Here is an 18597-nt window from a genome sequence, read left to right as displayed (position 1 = left end):
AGACTTCATGTCTCGTATATTTTTATTTTTAAACTGACACTTCTTGGGTGGGCGTGAAAATGGGAACTCGGCATGTGCTGAAATGGATGTGATTCATTTTGATAAAGGCAAGTTTTAACCACACTCTGTGAGTCAGTTTGATGCTCTTTTAAGCTTGCACAAGCCCATGTTGTTAAATGTTATACAGAGATGTAGAGTGGTGGTGTGGGATCTTCATGGGGAAACAGATTTGAGACTGAGTGGTATCTGTTGGTTTAGGTTATGGGCTTCCTTTGCCAAACCAAATTGTGTCAGTCTGGCAGACGACCTGCACAAACTGGAACTTTGAGCGCGGTGGTATTACAGTGGAAAACTTTGCCTTCAAAAGCAAAGTATAATGCCAATGTGCTTTTAGTAGCTCTTTATATAACTCTTTTCAAGGAAACATCCCGATTTTGGAAGGAAAGGCTAAGAGAGAACATTTCTTTCCAAAATGGGGATGGGGGAGCAACAAAAAAGTAGAAATTAAGGTGTGAGATTCTATGTGGCATGCTGAAAGAAATAATTCCCAGCTGGATAGGTCGGTTGGTTAGAGCAGTGTTTCCCAACCTTGTGCCTCCAGCTGTTTTTGAACTACAATTCCCATCATCCCTGACCACTGGTCTTGCTAGCTAGGGATGATGGGAGTTGTAGGCCAAAAACATCTGGAGGCACAAGGTTGGGAAACACTGGGTTAGAGCATGGTGCTGATAATGTGAAGGTTGCAGGATCAATCCTTGTACTCTAGTTGCATTCACCTCCAGTTATGTATCCTTCAGGATACGTATGCAAAAAACCTGGAAGTATTTTCCTGGGTTTTGGTGCACACGCATGTGTAGAAGCGCTAAACCGTGCCCTGTGCGCATGTACAGAGGTGCTAAACCGTGCATGCACAGAAGCAGCACCTCTGGTTGTGAATTCCTCAGGATGTGGCCGGACCTCTGGAACTGATCCCGTTTGCGACCGGAGGTGCCACCGTATAGGACAATTGCATGTTCTTGCATTTCTTTGGATTAGAATCAGCTGTTCTCAACCTGTGGGTCCCCAGATGTTGTTGGACTACAACTCCCATCATCCCTGGACTCTGGCCTTGCTAGCTAGGGGTGATGGGAGTTGTAGTCCAACAACATCTGGGGACCCACAGGTTGAGAACCAATGGATTAGATGATCCTCAGGGTCTCTTCCAACTCTACAATTCTATGATTCTATGAATTTTAACTGAAATAGGTTGTTAGCTGGTGACATCCATCTTAAAGAGATGAAAGCTACACTTCTCATGCACGTAAACGCAATTTATTGTCTTTATGTATAAAAAAAAGAACCCTGCATTTATTTTGCCTAAACTGGTCGGCCATTTTCAGGGCCGCTTGTGTGCCATTTGCGGCAGCGTTGCTTCTGCTGCCTTTCTGCACTGCTGGATTTCACTCCTCTCCCTTCCCCAGCTAATCCTGCTTGTCTCTGCCCCCCTCCCTCGGGCATTGCTCTTACTTCCTCTGCTGCCACTTACAATATTTCCGAGGCCATCCTCTTAACATTTTACTCTAAGCAAAGGGCCCTTCCTCAGAGCGAGGGATGCAAGTGGCCACAAAGAGCGCACTGCTCCCGCTGCAGCAAATACCTTTTTAAAGTTTAACAACAAGTTTTTTGTGTTTTGCTACAGTAGCAGTGCGGGACGCGGGTGGTGCTGTGGGTTAAACCACAGAGCCTAGGACTTGCCGATCAGAAGGTCGGCAGTTCAAATCCCCGTGATGGGGTGAGCTCCCGTTGCTCGATCCCTGCTCCTACCAACCTAGCAGTTCAAAAGCACGTCAAAGTGCAAGTAGATTAATAGGTACCACTCCGGTGGGAGAGTAAACGGCATTTCCGTGTGCTGCTCTGGTTCGCCAGAAGCGGCTTAGTCATGCTGGCCACATGACCCGGAAGCTGTACGCTGGCTCCCTTGGCCAATAAAGCGAGATGAGCGCCGCAACCCCAGAGTCGGCCACGACTGGACCTAATGGTCAGGGGTCCCTTTACATTACAGTAGCGGTGCAAGCACCCTCAGTGGCCAACTCAGCCACAGTGACTTGCTCTGAGGAGGGACCCCTTTCTTAGAGTGGGGTGGGGTGGGCCTGGAAAGTCCTGTTGAGCACCATGGGTTGCTCCATGGCTAGTAGGTAACAGTAACAGCGGCAGCAATAGCAGCAGGTGAGAAGCCCTATGAGTAAGAGGGTGCAATCTGTTCTTCTGGTCCATCAGTAGAGGCACCCATATCACCATGCCTCATTCTAGCTCCAGCTAGAGGTAAAAGGTAAAGGTAAAGGACCCCTGGATGGTTATGTCCAGTCAAAGGCGACTATGGGGTCGTGGCGTTCATCTTGCTTTCAGGCCAAGGGAGCCAGCATTTGTCCACAGACAGCTTTCCGGGTCATGTGGCCAGCATGACTAAACCGCTTCTGGCGCAACAGGAACACCGTGACAAAAACAGAGCGCACGGAAACACCGTTTACTTTCCCATCACAGTGGTACCTATTTATCTACTTGCACTGGCGTGCTTTCAAACGGCTATGTTGGCAGGAGCTGGGACAGAGCAACGGGACCTCATTCCGTCGCAGAGATTCGAACCGCCAACCTTGTGATCAGGAAGCCCAAGAGGCTCCGTGGTTTAGACCACAGTGCCACCCACATCCCATCCAGCTAGAGTTTCTTTTTTACTCTCTTTTGTCCTGTGTGTCCAGCTACTATCTTGAATTAAAGAACAAGTATTGCATAATTTTCCAGGAGGAATTTATAATCTTGTGTTTATTTATTATTATTATCATTATTAGTGATGGGTTTCTCAAAAAAAACACGCCTCTGCTGCAGATATATATATTTGCATTCCTGCATAACCAAAGCCTATAAAAAATCAAGTCTCTTTAAAACTTAACCAGTTCACAATGAATGGGAGGCTGCTCCCCTGGCTGCATTCACACAGCTCCTTGTGGTTTATCCATAGTTGGTGTGCACTGCCGAGTCACTAACTTCTGCTTCACCTGCCTCCTGTTGCAAACAGTGGTTTACCGTTACATTGCAAATATGGGCAGCATGTGTTGGGGAATAGTTCCCTAGCCTCCTTAGCTTATTTCTTCGTTTTCTGTATATTTCTGGCAGGGTGAGGTGCTGAGCATTCAGACATGTGGTTTCCCATCATCTCTCTTAATTGCTTCCCTCTTGATAAGGGCCTGCCTTCTCTTGTGACTTCTCTGAACACGCAGCTTAGTTTGAAGTCTTAACCTGCCAGGAGCGTTGCTTAGAAACTGACTTTACAGGCACCTCAGCTGAGCCGGAAAAATTAACTTTTTTAAAACAGTGTGTTGGATTGTCATGCAAATTGCCTACACGCTCAACATAATTTGCCCAAATGTTCGTCATTTGTAGTTGTCGGGCAATTTGGCTAAACAAATCATTGCAGGTGTATTGATTTACTGTAATTCTGAAGAACACATTTGTTCCTGGAGCGACGTGATCTCCCCTCTCTCACCCATTTATGGGATTATGTAAGCTTCAGAAACAACTAAGGTGAACTACCAAGGCTTTAGATGCTCGAAAGGAGTATGGGGAGGTAAAAAGCAGGGGAAACATTTCACAAGCAAGGGGCAATAGGAAAGGAATTTAAATAATTTCCTGTGTACGAACTTAGCACTGTAGCTTGCTTATGAGGCCACCCTTAGATTTCAGTTTAACCTTGCCATGTAAGTGTTAATGAGCAGAGAGGATTGGAATATCCAGAGCACATCAATGCATTCATGCGCCTATACATGCACAAGAATTCTAGACTGAATAATGCCCCCCAAACAGAGAGGTATATGATGTTTGAGAAAGGTGGTGTCCTGGCAGTGACAAATGAGGGGGCACAATAAATTGGTGGTGTGAATACCATATTTTTTCCATGTGTATACCCCTGTGTATAAGATGACCCCTATTTTTTGGGACTCCAAATTAAGGAAATTAAGGATTGCCCAGTTGTTGAGCTTTTTTGGGGGGGAATTACTGACAATCATTCACCCTCCTGACCGCCACTGCCAACTGCCAATCGCACGCCTCAACAAAGCCACCAATCATCCGCCCACTCACCACCAGCAGCCGCCAATCGTCTGCCCAGTTACTGCAGCAGCAGCCAATCGCCAGCAGGCCTTGCCACAGCCACCAATCGCCGGTTACAATGTCCTGCTCATGGCTGCCACCAATCACACCTCCCCTGCACTATTCATGTGTAAGACGACCCCCAATTTTTAACATTCTTTAATAAACCACCGTCTTATACACGGAAAAATATGGTGTTTGTTATATTTTGGAAGGTGGGCTGAGTTACCATCAACTGTATCTTCCTGTGCACAATTAGGATTGATGGTCACTAAACCATAATGGAGAACAGGACTATGAATGGTTCCTAGTCATTATGGCTGTATCCTGCAAGATGCCGCCCACTTCCAAGGGATACAGGATACATCCAACATCGGCAGTTTCTGCTGGAAAACAGGCCACGGCCCCTTGGAACGTGGGTGGCACTTGCCTTTACATCTCCCAAAGTAAATATTATTCATTTTTGCTCTGAATTGTATCATCAGTTTTAATTCAAATAAAAAAAGTGTGCTTTGGCTGTTGGGAACTTGGGAAACTGTGCTCTTGATTATTTTTAAGGATAGATCGTAAGCGCAGTGTAATTTCCTTTAGAGCTGGAATTTACAGTATTAATTCACTTAACGTCATTCCAAGAAGTACTACATTAAACCTCAAGTGTTAAAAGGGTTGCAGCCTGTTACTTGTACAACGAGTCTGCTCATTTGGGGGTTTTTTGTGTGGGTGTTTGTTTTATATAGTTCTCGGTTCTGTTTATAAGCTTTGCACCAATGGCATTAAAACATCCTCAACAGTATGTAACTGTAGGTCAGACTGACGTTTACCATAATCAGAAGGGACCCTGCTAGCCATATGGTGGCCAGTAGATCGCCATGTTTGGAAACACCCTGGAAATAGGCCTTTTCAGCTGCAGTGCTAACTCTCTGGAATACTCTCCCAAAAGAAATCCAGGAAGCTCTTTCTGAGGCTCCAAATGTCTTCTAAAAATCCAGTTGCTCTCCTAGGCTTATTTGGATGATTGAGGGTGCCCTCCTGCTTAGGTGTCATTTGAATTTATGGAGCAAAGCACTTATTGCATTCTGGTCTTTATTTGTATTATTTTATTTGTTTGTAATGTATTCTGATTTTTTTAAGTTTCTACAAATGGTAAGGATTGGGGGACTCTACCAAAAATGTTAAAGCGATGTATACATTTTCTTAACCAATTATCCAATGCACGCCCCATAAGAAGGACTTTGGTGGATCAGGTCATCTAATGTACCTCTGTGTTTTGTTTTTCGTTTTTCAAAATACTGAAATGGGAGAATGGAAAGAGGAATCTCATTTATGAGGATAACTCTCATCCTTTGAAAAAGCGAGCTTTGCCAATCTTGGTACTGAGTTCTATAAAATGAAATAATCTTGCCCTGGCTGACGCACGTGATAGAATTTGCACTGCTAAGACAAAAGTCTTTAACGCTGCAGGGTTGTCACAGAAGAGATTTCAATAATTGCAGGTGGATCTAACTAACACTGGCAAAACAGTAATTTCAGCAACTTGTGCAGGATCAGACCAGAGGTGAATATAATAATGGAGGTTAATGTGCATCATCTGGGGAAATGTAGCCAGTCTAGAGTGATCCATTCATTCCAGAAAATTACTGTATTAGCAAACAGTAACAGATAACGTATACAAGTTGAAGGATACTAATTATACAAGTTAGAGGATACATTTTATATATATTGTCTTGTTTCTTAATAATTTATCAGCAGTCAACAAAACAGCCTTGGATACTTTAAATAATCTGTTGCAGTTGTAACATCTGCTTGCAACTGGTTTATACTCTGCCATGATAGGTCCATTTGTTACAATAGTCCATGAGTGTACAGTTATTATCAGAGTACCAGTATGATCCACTAGCCCCAAGATTCCCTGCCTCTAGGGGCAACTCCTACCCTAAAACCCACAAAAAGCCCAGAAGCAAGAGAATCCGTAGTGCGATTCTGACACTGAGGCTACAGTTTCTAAATATACTTGCCTAGTAAGCTTTTCAAACACATTCCAGTTTGCAGCACATTGAGAATCGGAACAGGCAAGTGTGATGGCTGTCTTTGTATACACCTGAATTCAAGGCAAGGAAGTCCAACAGAGCTATTTTTGTTCCATCGTTTTCTTTTCCTTCTCGCCTGATGTTCAGTTACACCCATCTAAAGCTGTCGAAAAAGAGTATTTTCTTATTTAAACAAAAGTACATGAATTTGAGTGGCTTGGGCTTGAATTCTGGACACCGTCTCATTTGCATAGGCATACTTAACGTGATTAAGAATGACTTGCATTACTGTTTTAGCTTTGCATATTGGAGGGTGGGGGAGATGAGAGATTTTTTTACTACAAACACTTTTTGGGAGGAATGCTTCCTTTGCTGCTGGACTGTGTTGGAGGGTCAAGGGCAGAGGTCAGCAACCTTTTTCAGCCATGGGCCGGTCCACCATCCCTCAGACCATGTGGTGGGCCAGACTACATTTTGGGGGGGAAATAATGAATGAATTCCTATGCCCCACAAATAACCCAGAGATGCATTTTAAATAGTCATGTAAAAACACGCTGATTCTCAGACCGTCCATGGGCTGGATTGAGAAGGCGATTGGGCTGCATCTGGCCCCTGGGCCCTAGGTTGCCTACCCCCTGGTCAGGGGCAATTGCTATACCAAAGTGGAAGATGACAGACAGGAGATTACATAAGGAACAATGTTGGAAGGGGTGTGTGATAATGACAAAAACCCATGTCTCCCAGCACCCCGCCATCACGTTTGACCAGAAGGCCCTGTTTCGTAACAATGGCATTCACCTTTCGGACATGGGCATTGATTTTTGGCAGGCCAATATGATGGAGGGTATTGTTGGTTGCAGGTGTGAGGGTGTTGGCAGCGAGCCTTTGGCTCGATTGGTGGTTAGGCATTGGGTAAGTCTTATTATAGAGACGCGGGTGGTGCTGTGGGTTAAACCATAGAGCCTAGGACTTGCCGATCAGAAGGTCGGTGATTCGAATCCTCGCGATGGGGTGAGCTCCCGTTGCTCGGTCCCTGCTCCTGCCAACCTAGCAGTTCGAAAGCACATCAAAGTGGGGGTATGGTTCCTGTCCGAAGCCTGGGCGTGGGCTAGGGCCATGCCATGACCCCAATGGTGACCATGGCTGTGCTCAATTGATGTACATAATAGGGATCCCTCTTCTGGTGGTTGACCCTTAAGAAACTTCCTGCATTCGGACAGGAGTCAGGATATAGTCTTGCTTCACCCAATTGCCTAAGCCAAACCGCTCACAACTTTAACCAATAAAGTTGTGGCCTTATTTATCCCAATACTTGTGTTTGTGTATTTATTTTGGGGGGAGCTAGGGGGCCCGGGGCCTCACCATGCAGGCAGGACCTGAGTCCCCATTTGGGATTCCCAACAACTGTTAACTAGAAACAATGGCTTTGATCCACATTCCACCATACTTCATTAGACTCTGAGCTTATCCACACTTCTGCTTGTCTTGTTCTTTCAAAGCATGGATCCGAACCGTTTTCTGCTTGTCCCGTGCTTTCTAGGCTCTGGTCTGGGCAGTTTTACCCCCACTGCTTTCCCCCAGAAAACTCGCTCTTTAGTACTAAATCGGAACAAATAGCTATCGGCAGAGAATCTGATTTCTGTTTCTTCCTGTTCAGCGCTAAACCATGGGTTTTCTTGGGGGAAAGTGGCGAAGTGAACAGAAGCATGAATGAACCTTAACTCAAGTCCCTTTGATTTCAGTGAGTCTACTCTGTGCTTGAATTAGGCTGCCACCTGTTGAATTCAGTGAAGAAAGTCCCATATACGTGGATTTAGGATTGCGGCCAAAGTCTAGATCTAACTCCATATCCTAAATTACAGCTAGGGAGTCTTTTTCAGCCTAAAGGCCAGATCTAGTACTAACCCACCCTCTGTGGGCCATTTTTGACACATGATTCCGATTTCAGCCTGCCTGTGGTTTTTCAGTAAAAGCCAGCAGCTGAGACTTGTATCCAAGATAAGCCCCTCTGAGTGTAGCACTGGGGTTCTTAATGCTAAAAACAAAGATGAGAGATCTCTGATCTCGACAATTAGTGCTTAGATTGAAGATACCAGATTCTTGTGCCTGGTGTTAGATAACTGACAGGTGGTGTCAGGGCTGGATTTAGGTTTGATGAGGCCCTAAGCCAGGGGTCAGCAAACGTTTTCAGCAGAGGGCCAGTCCACTGTCCCTCAGACCTTGTGGGGGGCCAGACTATATTTTTTTTTGGGGGGGGGGCGGAAATGAACGAATTCCTATGCCCCACAAATAACCCAGAGAGACATTTTAAGGAAAAGCACACATTCTACTCATGTAAAAACACGCTGATTCCCGGACCGTCCGTGGGTCGGATTTAGAAGGCGATTCGGCCGGATCTGGTCCCCGGGCCTTAGTTTGCCTACCCATGCCCTAAGCTCCTGAAGGTAATGGGGCCCTTTATATGCCCAGCTGTCCTTTGTCGACAACAAATTGTTGCTGTTTTTTGTGTTGAATATATGGTAATTTATGGACCTAATAGATATCTAAAGCCATTTGCACATAACAAAATATGTATTTTATCAAAGTAATTGTTGAACCTATCTTAGTTTTTTTCCTTTAATTTTTTTGTGGGGGCCCCAAGAGAGTGGGGACCTAAGCTATAGCTTGTTTAGCTTATATATAAATCTGGCACTGGGTGGTGTGGCTTGCCCCAAATGACAAAGTCAGGTGCCTGGTTAGACCCGGGGCTGAGAGCTTCCCCTCCTGTGTCCTAAATCAAGGGTTTGAGCCCTGGAAGACCTGCTCCCTGCCTTGCAGGCCTTTTCCCACCTGGCCTGGGAGGGAGGGGTCCTGACTGACTCCAGCTACAAAAGCTGAGGCTGCTGAACAGACTCTTGGGTTTTCTTTAGGGATTTTGTTGCTAAATTTGTGGTCCTAAATCTTTGTATCTTTGTTTTAGATCCATGTGGAAATGGTTTTATTTGTTTGTGTACTTTTCAATGTTCCATTTATTTATTTTTTATGACTACTTTTGTTACATTTGCATCTTTGTGTCATTTTTCCCCACGTTGAAAGCCACCTTGAGCATGGTTTTAACCATGGAATGGCATCATACAAATAAAATTATGCTTGTACAGTGGTACCTCGGGTTACATACGCTTCAGGCTACATACGCTTCAGGTTACAGACTCCGCTAACCCAGAAATATTACCTCAGGTTAAGAACTTTGCTTCAGGATGAGAACAGAAATTGTGGTCTGGCAGCGCAGCAGCAGTGGGAGGCCCCATTAGCTAAAGTGGTACTTCAGGTTAAGAACAGTTTCAGGTTAAGAATGGACCTCCGGAACGAATTAAGTATTTAACCTGAGGTACCACTGTATGTATGTAAAGCAGTCAACCAGCAGACCTAAAAACTGGCTTAGAGCCAATAACTTCCTTTTAAAAAGGCAATACATCATTAACCAAGTAGCCCTGAAGATCTTCAAAGCAGGACAGGTGTGATGTTCTTCTGTTGCTCAAGAAAACTGCTTAGTTGCTTCAATCACAAACTACTGTAGTTTTCTCTCTTTCTCTTTGCTTGCTGCTTTCTGTCACTTTTCCACCTCTAGTCCTCACTTCCTGTATGATATCTTTCTTCTCTTAAAGTGACAGACATTCACAGGAGCTATTTAGAGATGAATCTGGACTTTGCTTGTTTTGTGACTCGCTGCTGAAAATGATGCATTAGTGGCAAATTCCGGTGTATTATTCTGTGCAAAGAAGCAGGGTCAGTCATCATGGGGCAATGGGAGTACCCAGAGCTGGCAACAAATGCCCCTTCTCTCCCACAATCCCAATGTGATGTCCAGAATTCAGCCTAGAGGACAAAACAGTTCCTGGGCTACATGCAACAAGTTAAGAGTGTATTGTGGTGCATCTGCTGCTTGGCAAATGCCATGAAAGTGGTTCATAAAAGCCCGAGTGGACAGTTATCCAGCAGCGGGCGTGCTGAAATCCCGTGAAGCCCAGTTGAGATGAATGAAGCTTTCCATCTGAGACCCCATTTAAAGTGGTTGAATATTTTTGCTAGGCCATTAAATGTGGAGTAATCATACATTTTGGGTGACATTAAATAACCCAGGAAAAACCCCAGTAAGTGTTTGTCTATGCTGAACCCATCATCCCAGGGACCGCAAATCTTTCTTTAATTTCAGACAATTCCAGCAAGAGGGGGTGTTAAACACTCCATTTCCTTTTTTTGCTTCTAGTAACCGTTCTCCAAGCAGTTTTTCTTGTACAAAAAAAGGGTGTGTGCCAGGCTATGGGTTGTTTTTTAAAACATGTAAAATGTAGTTCAGCCCTAGTTTGAATCTTCATTAATTTTCTTTCACTTCCTTAACTTGTGTCATCTTTTAGGAAACTGTTGACTTGTTATTATTATTATTATTATTATTATTATTATTATTATTATTAAAAAGCTTTTATTCTCATTTATGCATGTGTGCATTTGTTTCAGCATCTTCTCTCTTGATTACATTTTAGTTTACTGGGGAAAAAATGTTTAATATTTTAATACAGTAAAATAAAATAGTCGAATGCCTCTGTGGTATTCCCCTAAGCATTTTGGCTCCCCCACCCTCAAAATAGTTGAAATTTCTGCTGCAAACTGAATTGCTAGATAGAAAACGCAAGTGTGTGATGACACAAGCCACTCATTCCACTGTGGTTGAAAGTTCCATTGTGCCTCTTACTCAGACTAGATTTCCAGCTGTTGAGAGAGAGTTTTGCACGCACACAAACACACACGCGCCATAATCTCAAAGTATACATCTTGCTTGCTAAACTAACTTGGTCATAACAATAATGATGACACATCCTTTAGTCTAGACTAAACTTCTTTAAGCTTTTTATTGTTATTTTTTTAAAAGGGGCTTACGAAACAAAGTCTTTCTGTGACAGCTTCCTCTTTTTCTAAATACTGTCACATATCAATAGCGACAAGGAATTACAATCTCTGTACAGGTTCTGGCTAGAATCACTTTTCGCTGGGCTTGTGGCAGTGAGAAATTGGTCCAGACTCACATTCTGCATATATGTTAGTGTAAGCACACTAAATTCGCAAGTAAGCAAGAATTGCCCTCCCTTGGGACACAAGTGGCGCTGTGGGTTAAACCACAGAGCCTAGGACTTGCCGATCAGAAGGTCGGCGGTTCGAATCTCCGCCATGGGGTAAGCTCCCGTTGCTCGGTCCCTGCTCCTGCCAACCTAGCAGTTCGAAAGCACGTCAAAGTGCAAGTAAATGGGTACCGCTCTGGCGGGAAGGTAAATGGCTTTTCCGTGCGTTGCTCTGGTTCGCCAGAAGTGGCTTAGTCATGCTGGCCACATGACCCGGAAGCTGTACGCCAGCTCCCTCGGCCAATAAAGTGAGATGAGCACCGCAACCCCAGAGTCGGTCACGAATGGACCTAATGGTCAGTGGTCCCTTTACCTTTACCTTGTTTTGCCCAAATCTATTTTTACCCAAATAGAGGAGAAAAAATAACAACAGCATTGCCTGAGCTGGTGGTTTGTTTGTTTTTTTGCCACTGTATGTACAGAGGAGCCCATTTGGAATGTATTCAGTGGGATTTGACTGGCACAGTTGAATGATGCTTGAGAAACAGAAATTTGACCCTCTTTGGGGTTTGTAGAATTGCAAAGTTTTTGCAGATTCCGGTTGTAGGTTAAAGTGAACTATAGTATTAACTAACAGTAAAATGCCTCTATTGCCGTAGCATCTTTTATCAACGCTTCAGCAATATTATTTATCTCTTTCTACCAGATATCACTGAAATACCAGACGAAGACGTGATCAGTGTGATTTCCAAAGTTGCGCTGATAAGCCTTGTCCCACTGCTGGTGATTGCCAAAGCCGTGATCCTTATCTTTTACTGCTACCGTATCCAGAGGAGGAGGAAGCTGAACAAGGCATGGGAGAAGAACGTGAAGTCCAGGAAGCATAAAGACTGCAGCGATGTTTGCGCCATCATGATGGACGACGACTGCTCTGACATCAGCTCCACTTGCGCCAATAACATCAACCACAATACTGAGCTCCTGCCCATTGAGCTGGACACCCTGGTGGGGAAAGGGCGCTTCGCTGAAGTCTACAAGGCTAAACTGAAACAGAACACATCAGAGCAGTTTGAAACCGTGGCGGTCAAGATCTTCTCCTACGAAGAGTACGTCTCCTGGAAGACAGAGAAAGACATCTTCTCCGACATAAACCTGAAGCACGAAAATATCCTGCAGTTCCTCACGGCCGAGGAGCGCAAGACGGATGTAGGCAAACAGTACTGGCTGATCACTGCCTTCCACGCAAGGGGGAATTTGCAGGAGTACCTTATAAAGCACATCATTAGCTGGGAGGACCTCTGGAAGCTGGGCGGGTCTTTGGCCCGAGGGATCGCCCATCTTCACAGCGATCACACACCTTGCGGCCGACCCAAGACGCCCATTGTCCACAGAGACCTCAAGAGCTCCAATATCCTGGTGAAGAACGATTTGACCTGCTGCCTCTGTGACTTTGGGCTGTCGCTGCGGCTGGATCCCACCCTCTCCGTGGATGACCTGGCTAACAGTGGGCAGGTGAGCCGTACAACAGGGGCAGAGGGAGGAGCAAGGAAAAAGCCAAAGCTGGAGGATTTAAAACAGGGCTTGGCAAAAATGTCCACTACAGTCGTACCTTGGTTTTCAAACAGCTTGGGAGTCTTAATGTTTTGGCTCCTGAACGATCGGAAATCGGAAGTGATTGTTCTGGTTTTAAGACGTTCTTTGGAACCCGAATGTCCGACGCGACTTCTGCAGCTTTCGATTGGCTCCAGGAGCTTCCTGCAGCCAATCAGAAGCTGCGATTTGGTTCCCAAACGTTTTGGAAGTCGAACCGGTATGCCCCACGGAGGACCTTAAGGTCTATAAATAGTAACACCCTAGAGGTCCCGGGCCCTAAGGAAGTCACATTAGCCTCAACCAGAGCCCAGGGCCTTTTCAACTCTGGCTCCTGTCTGGTGGAACACTCTGTCTCATGAGACCAGGGCCCTGTGGGATCTGATTTCTTTCTGTAGGGCCTGTAAGACAGAGTTGTTCCGCCTGGCCTTTGGCTTGGAATCAAATTGTTCCCCTTCCCCTCTTCCTTTTGGAACTCCTATTTGGGGACTTCCCTGGCTTTTTTCTGGCCCACGTAGGACCAGTCTAGATAGTTGGCCTTGGTGAAGACTTGACGTTTTCATCCCCAAAAAAGTTTTTGATTTGAGTTCCTACTGAAATCAGGCTGCATTTTAATGTTGTATTTTAATTTTGTTTTTAAGTTGTATTTCAATCAATTGTTTTTATACCGGTGTTAGCTGCCCTGAGCCTGGGGAGGGTCGGGTATAAATAAAATTTAATAATAATAATAATAATAATAATAGCAAGGTACCATTGTACTGTGATGGCTTGAATGTGTTTGGAGGGGAGGGTTTGGACAATTATTGCAAGGGACGCACATCCTCCTCCCTTGCATAGATTCATAGACTTGGAAGGATCCCCAGGGGCCATCTAGACCAACCCCTTGCAGCACATGATCTTTCTCAGCAAAATCTCAATTTTCAGGATGCAGGGATAGGTTTTGCCCCGTACCCTAATAGCACCAACAAAATGTGACTCTTTACTCTTGTTTTCTGTTTATGAATAGCTGTCAACTACTCGTGCTTACAAGACGTTGAAATACCATTGAGGGTAGTGGTTAAACCTTGTGATCGCAGGTTTTAATAATAAAAAAAAGCACAGAAAGCTCAACGTGTACCGTCAAATGGGTTACTCCATCAAAAATAATTTTGTTAACCATTTTGTGAATGCTGACAGGTTGGCACAGCAAGGTACATGGCTCCCGAAGTCCTGGAATCCAGAATGAACTTAGATAACGTCGAGTCCTTCAAACAAACTGACGTATATTCCATGGCTTTGGTTCTGTGGGAAATGACATCTCGCTGCAACAGCGTCGGAGGTTTGTTTCATGTGCTCCTTTGTGGAGTTGTATTTTTATGTGTTTACATGCTACTTAGCTCTAAAGGTTGTAGGAATCCTCCCCACCCCCCAAATACAATTAATTTCCTTTACATGAGCCCTGCCCTTTTCTTTCAAGAAACCTGGAGTAGTAGTGTGTGATTCACACAGGTGATCTGTCATCTGAAGAACTTCCTGGGCTAGATCTGTATCCATATTCCAAACCATTTCTAGAACCACTGAGCACCACTTCTTAAAACCTAAATGTTTTTAGGAAGCACTGAAAAGAGTATCAATAGGCAGAGATTCCAAAGTGTTTTTTTTTAAAAAAATATATATCTTAAAACTGCTAAACAAGTAAGCCGCCCAGCCAGAGGGTGGGGTATAAATATAATAATTATCATTATCATTACAGTCATACCTTGGTTTTCGAACAGCCTAGTTCTCGAACGTTTTGGCTCCCAAACAATCGAAACCCGGACGTAGCTGTTCCAGTTTGCGAACGTTCTTTGGAAGCCGAACATCCGACGCGGCTTCCGATTGGCTGCAGGAGCTTCCTGCAGCCATTCGGAACCCACGATTTGGTTTCCGAACGTTTTGGAAGTCGAACAGACTTCCAGAACAGATTCATTTCGACTTCCACGGTACAGCTATATTATTATTATTATGAAATCAGACTGTTTCACAAGTCAACTGGTTCCAAGCTGCTGAGGGCTGTATATGCTGTTAGTCGCACTCTGAACTTCGCCCAGTTGCAAATCGGCAACCAGTATAGGTCTCTGAGCACAGGTGTTCCATGCTGACAGGGCTGGGAGGAAGGTATGTTTTTAAATTCTTCAGATGGAGACACACTTTTAGGTCTTGCAAAGGTCAGTTCTAAGTTTCTGGTTTGACCTTTGCTACTGCTGCTTTGTGTTTTGTTTTTGTTTCATGAGGAAACAGAAAAGCTGGTAAGATACTTTTCATCATCATTATTATTGCTTTCCTTCCTTAGCGTTTGAGCTTACAGCATTCCACAGAATGCTCCTTTTAAGGCATGGATGTTCTGTTTGTTGAGGAAGACTCTTTCATCCTTGCTGATGCCTGATGACACTTCCTGTTTCTGTTTGAGGACTCTGGAATAATGCCTAGGGAAAGAAAAGCACTCTCCCAGCAGTGCTCCACTCAGGAAGTTGCAGAGCTGCCTGAAATTAAAATAATCGGGCTTTTGCCAGGAAAGATTGGGGGGTGGGGAAGTGTGTGCTACTTTATCTAAGTCCCTTATAAATTTCCCTCCTAAAAAAGGAGAAAAAAGTTAAAAAACAGAAAAAAAAGGATTCATTGTAGATGATAAGACATCACGTTGCAGCAAATGAGAGTGCAATACCTGTGCCAAACAGGGCAGTGCTGGGGAATTAATAATCACAGAATTGCACGTTCCTGATAAAATAACCTTGCCAGCCAGCCAAAATAAGCTATTATGATGATCGATATTATACCCATACGAGAAATAAAACTAGGGCAGCTTTGCTAAATGAGATAAAGCAGTGTGGATTTCCCAGAAAAGGTGCAAAGTGCAGCAATCTTATGTGTTTATTTTTATTACATGTATAGCTCACCCTTCCTCCCAGAGATGCTCAGGGCAGCAAACACTCAAAAAAGTTAAAATAAAGCAATTAAAAATGTAGTAGAAATGCCTGGGTAGGCAGGAATGTGTTTAAATTTCTTTTACGCTGCAATGATGAAGGGAGGCAAGCACACTTCACCAGGGAAGGCATTTCACAAACAGGGAGCTACCACTAAGAAGCCGCTGTCATTGGTCCATGTCTATTGGTCGACAGCCCCAACAGAGCTTCCCCTGCCAATCACAAGACCTGAGACATGCTGTTGGAAGACATGCTATTGGAAGACATGCTGTTTTTAGGTACTTGGGTCCCAAGCGATATAGGGCTCTCTATTCTAGTAAAGGTAAAGGGACCCCTGACCATTAGGCCCAGTCGCGGATGACTCTGGGGTTGTGGCACTCATCTTGCTTTACTGGCCAAGGGAGCCGGCGTACAGCATCCAGGTCATGTGGCCGGCATGACTAAGCCGCTTCTGGCGAACCAGAGCAGCACACAGAAACACTGTTTACCTTCCTGCCGGAGTGGTACCTATTTATCTACTTGCACTTTGACGTGCTTTTGAATTGCTAGGTTGGCAGGAGCAGGGACCGAGCAACGGGAGCTCACCCCGTCGCGGGGATTCGAACCGCCAACCTTCTGATCGGCAAGTCCTAGGTTCTGTGGTTTAACCCACAGCGCCACCCACATCCCTCTATTCTAGTACCAACACCTTAACTGTAATGGTAGAATAGTAACAATATAAAATTATAACAACTGTAAGCATGCAAACTGTGAAACATTATGCACCTGCAGTAAGACAGGAAAGTGTGCAGGTATAAATAGATCGACCGTTCACTTTTTTGATGGGATATACGTAGGGAACAGTTCATGTGGCAGAATCTCGGGAAATGCGCCTCTTCTAGACTATAATGTTTGTAGAAAATGTCTTTCCCTAGAAGGATGGCATAGTTAGTCATTTTTGTTGCAGCAAAAGCAACGAATGCCTTGTGGCTCCTTTTGTGGCACATTTATTATGGCATAAACTTTTGAGATTATAGTCCACTTCCTCTGAAGTTTGAGCGTTATCCTTGAGTTACAGGAATGCGTATGCATGGCTTGAGGAAACCGGCGGGAGGGAGGGGAACGTTAACAATGAGGTCAGAGGGAAACAAAATGCCGAAAGCTACAGACAGTCATACGTACCTAATTATCTGCAGTAATTCACAAAACAGTTGTTAACACAGGCATCCTGGCATTGATAAGCCAATGATTACACGTAATGTGTTAAAAATCCTTTGCCTTGGTTCAGTGCACAAGAGAGATCATCGAACCTCTTGTATTGTAATTTAAGCATGTTGCAATTTCCCTTTGAAATTCCTTTGCCCCAGGAAGGCAATGCTAAAGTCACTTACAGAGAATGTGCTTACCCATGACACCAAGCCAGAGCTGCTTCTTGGCTAAGGAACAGTGTTCGAAACTCCCATTGTTCTAGGTGCATTTTGTGACAGGGAATTTCATTAGCGCCAGCAGTCTCTGAGCTCTGGGCACATTATTGAGCCTAAGATTTCGGATTAAAACGGCAGAGTGGAAGGAAAGGGGGACCTTTTTCTCCCTCCCCACTTCCAGCTACTCTCTGAAGACTGGAGAAGAGACTCGCTTAAGAATATTAGGGGATGGGCAGGGGAAGGACTTAGACCATGTGAAAAACAAACATAATATTTTAGCTGCAGTTCATTCATTTTCAGCTTTGCATTCTTGTTATAAAAAAGCACCCCTAGACATTCCGTTGTTGTGCCCATAACCTAGGTTTAAGGTGCCATTTAGCTCCCAGCTTTCATATTTCAGTTTCTAACACTGTTAAGGAAGAGAGACAACTTAACCAAGATCTATTGCTCAGACAACATGCAAAGCCAGTCTGGGCTTAGTTACAGGTTCGAGTTTAAAAGACTAGGGTGGAGCAAAGTATGTGTTAGCCCTTCTCCAGGAGTCAGGACATTCACATGGTCCTGGTAAGCAACCATTTAGCTTCTTGTGATGTGTGAACCAAGCCAATAGCTTCTTGTGAGGTTGAAGTGTCTCCTCATGGGATTTGGAATACAGTGGTACCTCTAGTTGCATTCACCTCCGGTTTTGTATCCTTCGGGATACGTACATGGTAAACCCAGAGTATTTTTTTGGGTTTCGCTGTGCGCGCATGCACAAAAGCGCTAAACCACGCCGCATGCATGCGCAGAAGTGGCAGCTCCGATTGCAAATTCCTCGGGATGCGGCCAGAGCTCCGGAACGGATCCCATTCGCAACCGGAGGTACCACTTTATTGCTATTTCTGGTGGCAGATTTGTACCCATTTATGTATTCTTGCATAGAGACGGCCTTCCTTGTCCTGTGTAGAATGCAAAAGGGCATTGCTGGCATATATCACACCGAGAAGAGGAACAGGTGACTGAAGCCTAGATGTTGCAGATTAAATTGTTAGGCCCTGAACAGAGTTGCCATCTGAAACTGCCCTGTGTCCAAACCTCTGTTATGGAGGGCTTGTTGTTGCTAGTGAGTAGTTGTGTTAGGGTTTGGAGTTATTGTTGTTTTTGGACAGGGGGTGTTCTATAAGAAGGAACAAGCCCTACCATTCAAGACCAGTGAGAGAGGGAATCATCATTGTCCAATGTGGGCTGTAGATCATTGATGGTTGGAGTGGTTTCAGCTGGGAGCTATACATGGCAGCAAGGAGCGTTCTATCATTTTCTCTTCTACTTCTGTTCTTTAGTAGATTATTCCTCAGTACTATTCTGCCCTTTGTTATGCTATGGCACTTTGTTGGGTTGATATTGTAGCCTGAGGAGTGTCTGACATAAATTCTTAAGATGG

General features: G+C 44.5%; 1 protein-coding gene across 1 annotated transcript in view; it reads left to right on the top strand.

Moving 5' to 3' along the window:
- The window catches only part of TGFBR2 (transforming growth factor beta receptor 2), a 68500-nt gene that overhangs the window by 40531 nt on the left and 9372 nt on the right, over positions 1–18597 (top strand). Inside the window, exons 4-5 of the mRNA XM_081883279.1 lie at positions 11949–12754; positions 14009–14150. Coding sequence (XP_081739405.1) covers positions 11949–12754; positions 14009–14150 — 948 coding nt within the window. The remainder of the gene's footprint in view (positions 1–11948; positions 12755–14008; positions 14151–18597) is intronic.

Source organism: Podarcis melisellensis (assembly GCF_964234715.1).
Source record: "Podarcis melisellensis genome assembly, chromosome: 12".
NCBI classification, from domain to species: domain Eukaryota; kingdom Metazoa; phylum Chordata; class Lepidosauria; order Squamata; family Lacertidae; genus Podarcis; species Podarcis melisellensis.
The sequence above is the reverse complement of the archived record's forward strand: the minus strand, read 5'-3'. Positions and strand labels throughout refer to the sequence as shown.